At 41.8% G+C, this 6,689-nt stretch overlaps 1 protein-coding gene across 1 annotated transcript; it reads left to right on the plus strand.

Moving 5' to 3' along the window:
- The first annotated feature begins 275 nt into the window (after positions 1-275).
- LOC121145300 (olfactory receptor 52M1-like) lies at positions 276-1,232 on the plus strand. The gene has a single exon (XM_040964031.1). It carries the CDS (start codon positions 279-281, stop codon positions 1,230-1,232), a length of 954 nt encoding a protein of 317 aa, XP_040819965.1. The 5' UTR covers positions 276-278.
- Positions 1,233-6,689: the final 5,457 nt, after the last annotated feature.

The following is a 6,689-nucleotide window of genomic DNA, read 5'->3' on the forward strand; positions in this document are numbered from 1 at the left end:
ATTCTAAAAATATCCTCGACTAGCTTTGAAGGATTTGTCCAGGCCAGGAAGGCAGCTAAGCAGCAGAAATCAATTGTCCTGCTTTGACACTTAATGGAGTCTTAAGTTGTACAAAAACCTGCAATGGTTTCAAACTAGCATACTAAACCTTGTTTATCCTAGATGTCACCTGCCAAGCATGGAAGCAAGGATGTTGTCTACAATTACTAAAGCCAGAATCGCTCGCAAGAGAAATCTACAACTGAACTCCTGTGCTTGGGGACCCCATACTCCCAAATATGTTCACTTCCAATAATGCCTGCTTTGTACCTACCTCTCTCTGGCTCACTGGAATCCCAGGGCTGGAGTCCCTGCACATATGGCTCTCTATACCCATTGCTTTCATGTACCTGGTGGCTGTGGTGGGGAATGTCACTATCCTTGCAGTGGTGAAAATGGAGCGCAGTCTGCATCAGCCCATGTACTTCTTCCTATGCATGTTAGCTGTCATTGACTTGGTCCTCTCAACCTCTACCATGCCCAAACTACTGACCATATTCTGGTTTGGTGCCCATAACATTGGATTGGATGCTTGCTTGACCCAGATGTTCTTTGTCCACTGCTTTGCCACTGTTGAGTCAGGCATTTTCCTTGCCATGGCTTTTGATCGTTATGTGGCCATTTGTGAGCCACTTCATCATACCTCGATACTCAATCATGCAGTAGTAAGTCATTTGGGGCTGGCTGCTCTGCTCCGGGGAATACTCTACATTGGACCTCTACCTATGCTGATTCGTCTAAGACTCCACCGTTATCGGACTCAAATCATTGGACATTCCTATTGTGAGCACATGGCTATAGTCTCCATGGCATGTGGTGACACTAGAATCAACAACTTATATGGAATGGGAATTGGCTTTCTAGTGCTAATTTTGGACTCGTTAGGCATCACTGCCTCCTATGTGGTAATTTTCAGGGCTGTAGTGGGACTGACCACCCCTGAAGCTAGGCTTAAGACCTTAGGAACATGTGGTTCTCATGTTTGTGCTATTCTCATCTTCTATATCCCTATTGCTGTTTCTTCTCTCACCCACCGCTTTGGCCATCACGTGCCTCCCCATATCCATATCCTTTTAGCTAATTTTTACCTTCTCATCCCACCCATCCTTAACCCAGTTGTCTATGCTGTCCGTACCAAGCAGATTCGAAAGAGACTGCTCCATATTTTAAAGGTTGGTGTTCAACCTACATGACTGCTCCCACAGCTATGAGGCATGCAAAATAATGGTGATGAGTTCTCGCAAAGAACTCTTAATATTTATTGGCCCTTCCTGAAGTGTGGGGAAGAGGGGTCTAAAGGCAATCTTCCAGACCCATTTTTTGATCATAGAAAAAAACCTATGCACAGACATCATTGTGCTATACAAAAGTTGGTCTTGACTTCCAATAGAACAGTTACCTTCTCTTACCTACTTAACATAAAATTAAGTGTGATTAAGCATATAGAACATGAAAAGTAAGATTTTTCTACCCTTTACTTTTGGTATAGAACTAGTCATTTTCTTAAGTTTTGTAAGTGTATCAGAACACTCACTTGAAATACTTTAAACACAGGCAAACAGACCTATCCATTGCTTCTCCTTAAATGCCCATGACCAGAGCTGGATCAGGCCACAGATGAAAGCTCCTAACTCACCTGGTCTCCCAAATGGGTGACAGGGACTCAATTACTTCAGATCACCAAATATACTTGAAGCACATACAGAAAAAGCAGAATGTTCTTATACACGCTGTATACTCAAATTCCTTGAGATAAGGCAGAAGGGATAAGGGATAAGGGCAATCACCTAGGGAAGGAATGGCTTTCACTTCTTGTGCTGTAATGTATGGTGTTCTTAATTGTGACCTAGGGCAACACCTCCCAGTCTCTAGAGATAACTGCTGAGAGATGCTGGTCTCATTCCCACAGAATCCTAGTAGGGACTATTTACCACATCCTTTGGGAATTTGTCCCCTCATCCTGACTTTAGACCTATGCAACTGGCTTATGTGGTCATTCTTGCTCTCCACCACTCACAAGTCTGTGCCCACACCCAGGAGCCTTTAGAGCCTCAATGTGATGGAAGGGAAGCCACTTCCAAAATGTAGAACAAGACCTTAGCTTCTAAACTTGTGGATTCTTCATAGACTGTTCTAGCTTGATCCCACACTCTGGGAGTTGTACTTGCCAAATTTTTATTTCCAACAGGAAATATTTTCTCACAATTGTATGTGGCACTTTCCTTTGCTGTGCCAATCAACATTATAAAGCATAAAACCTCTTACTTTGGGATCAGGAAAAGTTTTTAAAGATACCACAGGGGTATTAGAACACAAGGCACTGATGACCAACTTTAAGTCAAACCCTTGACAGATTACATGAAAGGGCTCACCACAGATGGACAGCAAGGGACAATAAAACCTAGAATCATGACAAACTGATTCCCCAAGGTTTGGGAGAACTGATCAAGGCATATGGAATCTTTGTATTGTTCCACCACAAGAAAAACCATCCTGAGTTTTATGCCCTGGGGTAAGGGCATATGCTAGAATAAAACAGGAAAGGACATCCTATTTCTAGGAGTTTGTCAAGCTCAAGGTGTTCTGGCCAGACTATTCCTTCTCCACCTCAGAATGTGGCATACACAGGCATTGTACAGTTACTCTCAACACTGGCACCCCTGGAAACTTATAAATGAAACATCTCAGCCCTTACCTGAGAGCAGAAACTTTGGGGTAAATGATATAAACTTGTGACAGTCCTACTGCATTGCCTATCTAAATTTGGGACATATTGGATGAGTTTGTTTCAAATTGAATGAAGGAGGGATGACTTTTCCATCCCAATTATTTCTACCATCATGATGGTGTTCCGAATGTCTCTTCCACTGTATCTACTGCCAGTTCCCCAAGTCCTAAATCCTATTGCCATGTACCAGAGAAAAGAATATGTAAAGGAATGCCAATCATTCGTACTCATGGTCTGAGATTGTTTAGTGTAACAATGAAGATAACACAACCTCTACTACTAGGAAACTGCCCAGACAGAACAGCAGTTGATTATGAATTCTCTTGTGCTTTTAGTTTATCCAAATGAATTGTAACCTCCAGGAGACTGGCCCCAGCTTAGCAAAATTCTATGTTAATGTGCAAATTCATTCAACATTGTGCCAAGGCTGAGAAGCCAAAGCCAGGAGCCAGGGCTTCCTTGCAAGTAGCAGGTACCCAATTTACATGAACCCTCACCTCTAACTCAAGCCCCGAAGTGGCAGAAAGCTGTAGGCAGGAGTCAAATCTGAGAATCAAACCCATGGTTCTCAAATATAAACACCTGTTTTGAAGGGAGGAACTTGTCCACAGTCTGATAATGGCTCTATCACTTCAGCTATATCTGTTTACACTCCTTGGCATGGGCTCCTTTAATGGATTCAGAAAAAACCCAATACCACTAAAAAAATTAGCTGTCAAGAAAACTACAACAAATCTAGCTCTTAGATTTTAACTGTACTGCTGCTTGACTTTAGAATCACAAAGCCAAAGGGAAAACTCTCAGTGTTTTGCCTTAACACATGGGAAAGTTATATCCAGAAAAAAGGGAAGTGACATTCAGAAATAGGAAGTGAGGTACTGTTGTCACCCCAGCTACAGCTTGTATCTTATCAAATGTGATTACAAGTAACTGAATTGATCAGAAGACGGAAATAAATTACTTGATAGCTATTTTAAGCTTTTCTTTTAAAAGATTTTTAATGGAAAGGCAAATTTGAGACAGACCTTCCATCTGCTAGTTCACTCCCCAAATGCCTACAAAGGCCAGAGAAGGGTCAGAATGAAGCCAGGAGCCTGAAGCTTTCTCCAGGTCTTCCACATGACTGCAGAAGCCCAGGACTTGGGTCATATTTTGCTGCTTTTCCAGCCACATTAGCAGGGAGGTTGATTGGAAGTGGAGCAACCAGGACTTGAACTGGTTCTCCATAGGAGATGCGAGCTCTAGAGCTGCAAGCTTAACCTATACCATTTGGTGCTAGCCCTATTTTGAAAAGGAAATATTCAACAAAGAATCAGCCACCAGAATGGGAGAAAATCTTTGCACACTGCACAGATAGGGATGTATAAGAACTTCAGAAACTCAATAGTAAAACAATCATATTAAGAAAAAGGGAAAGGAAATGAACAAGCATTTCTTCAACACAATAAATGCAAACAGCTAATACTCGGGCTGCCTAGCTGTTTGGTGGGACCAAAATGTGGTTCTTACTTGTATTTTCCTAGCTCCAGTGAGATTGCCCTACATTCTGAAACCTAAAACCTGCTGGCATGGATGTGGGGAGAAAATGTACCCTACTCAACTGTTAAAGTGTAAGCTAGTACAACCACTTTGGAAGTCAGTATGGAGAGTGTTAGACAAGTAAACAGATACTGTATGACCCAGCTATTCCACATCTGGGCATATATCCAAAGTAAGTGAAATCTGTATGAGATTTGCAACCCTATATTAGTAACACAATCCATGATAGCAAGGACAGGGGAAACAACCCACATTCCTGTTGGAAAAGGAATGGATAAAGACACTGGTGCCAAAGATAGTAGGTCAGAAAAACAAAACAACTCAAGCTAGAACTAAGGAATTAAATGTATTCCTTTTTGCAAATTACATGATTCTCTACATAGAATAACCTAAAGATTCAATCAAGACTAAAACTCGTAAGAATTTGGCAGGGTAGCAAGATGCAAAATTAATGCAAATTGATAGCACTAGTGTACGCTACCATATCATGGCTGAGAAAAATTGTAAGTACAGTTCCTTTTTAAAATAGAGAGGAATCTCAAATACCCTAGTATTAACCGAAGATGTGGAAGGAGAGATGTAATAAATTATAAAACATTAAAGAAATAAAAGACATTAAAACTTGGAGAAGCTTATGTTCCTGAATCAGCAGGACCTATATTAAAATGTCCATATTACCAAAAGTAATAGATTCAACTCAATTCCTATCAAAATCCCAATATTTTCAAAAATTTGAAAATATGGCGCAAAAGTTCATCAAGCACAAGAACCGTGAATAGCCACAGCTATCCTTACAAATAAAAAATCATGCTGGAGGATTAATCTCCAGACCTGAAAACCACCTACATGGCAGTGGTCATCAAAACAGTCTGGTACTAAAAAAGAAACAGAAGATCAATGGAACATAATAGAATCCCTGGAGGGAGCCCACGTGTGTACAGATAATTTTCAACAAGAGAACTGAAAATAATCCATGGGGAAAGCCTGGTCTTTCCAACAAATGTTTGACCACTGAGATAGCAGCCTGCAGAAGTAAGAAGAGTCATACCTGCCACCTTACAAATCAGCTCTAAATGGATCAAGGACCCAAATCTGTGCCCAGAAACCATCAAACTGTTAGAGGAAAATGTCCTGACCTGCAGGACATGACGCTCAAACCCTGAGGGTGTACTGGGAATTCTGGGCTGCTAACTCAAGAAACAGACATACTCCATGAATGAGAATGCCCAATGCTCGTTATTTTACTCCTCTTCTATATACCTTCTCCAGAGGAGGTGGGGAAGAGAAGGGGTTTCCTAGAATTATCTATTGAAACAGGAAAGGAACTAATTATCTGAACAAGAACGAGGACAGAGGTTCTGTTCTGCTTGCTTTGCACACGATGTTCTAGCAGCAATACCCTGCTTGCTGTGGTCCTGCTTGCCCAAGGTAAGCTTTGCAATGCAGCAGGCTGTCAGGCAGGCCAACAGGTCTAAGGCCCGTAAGTCTGTTGCTTCCAACAGCTTCCCCTTTTATTTTTTCTGATACAGTAAGGCTACGGCTTGGTGACTGTGCTGGTCTTAAGTCATCTTGCCTCTCATCAAGTCCTTATCTGTCATGGGAAGCTGAAATAAAGCCTAACTCCTGTCTTAGGTTGGTACCTGAGCGGGTCAGAGGTTGCCCATCATTGACTACCTGCCCCGGCTACTGTATAAGTGAGAGCCAGAATGGAGGATCTTGCCCTCCTAGGGCTGTGAAGGCTTGTCTTATGGCCACAACCTGAGCCTGTGCTCACTGTTTTTGCCACTTAAACTGAAGGCACAGCAAAAGGAGGCCTATGAGTGAATAAGAGTTACCATAGCGGCAACTCCCACCCAGTTCATGAACAAATGGATCCTCTGGGCTAAAATATCTACAAGAGAATTTCAGGAAATGGGATCAACATGAGGAATTAATGGCAAAGATATGTCAAAGCATGCTGGTCAAATTTTTCAAAGTCTGCATTCCAGGAACCATTCAACCTGTAAAGAACTGACGAGAGATTAGCAAGTGTAGCAAGTTTTCCCACTTTGCAGTATGTGTCACCTCAGTATTGAACCCGAGCATACTACTGGCTTCCATAATGAGGGCTCTGGGGGAATAAGGGTCTAGATTTTCATTTAGAATATCAAATGAAGGTTTCAATTAACCTGTGGTGATGCGCAAGGAGGGCCACATCCAGTTGATGGCCACAAGTAATTTTTGAAAAACATTTAAGGTTTTTATCTTATCAACAGCAATAAGGCCAACAAGTCTAAGGCCCATAAGTCTGTTGCTTCCAACAAGAAAACATAAGTACTCGCCAAGATACAGACACCCATACAGGGTGTGGCTCAGTTTCTGGAAGAATAGGTAAATCCTCTTC

Source organism: Ochotona curzoniae, unplaced genomic scaffold (assembly GCF_017591425.1).
Source record: "Ochotona curzoniae isolate NIBS_2020 unplaced genomic scaffold, NIBS_Ocur_1.0 scaffold_3223, whole genome shotgun sequence".
NCBI classification, from domain to species: domain Eukaryota; kingdom Metazoa; phylum Chordata; class Mammalia; order Lagomorpha; family Ochotonidae; genus Ochotona; species Ochotona curzoniae.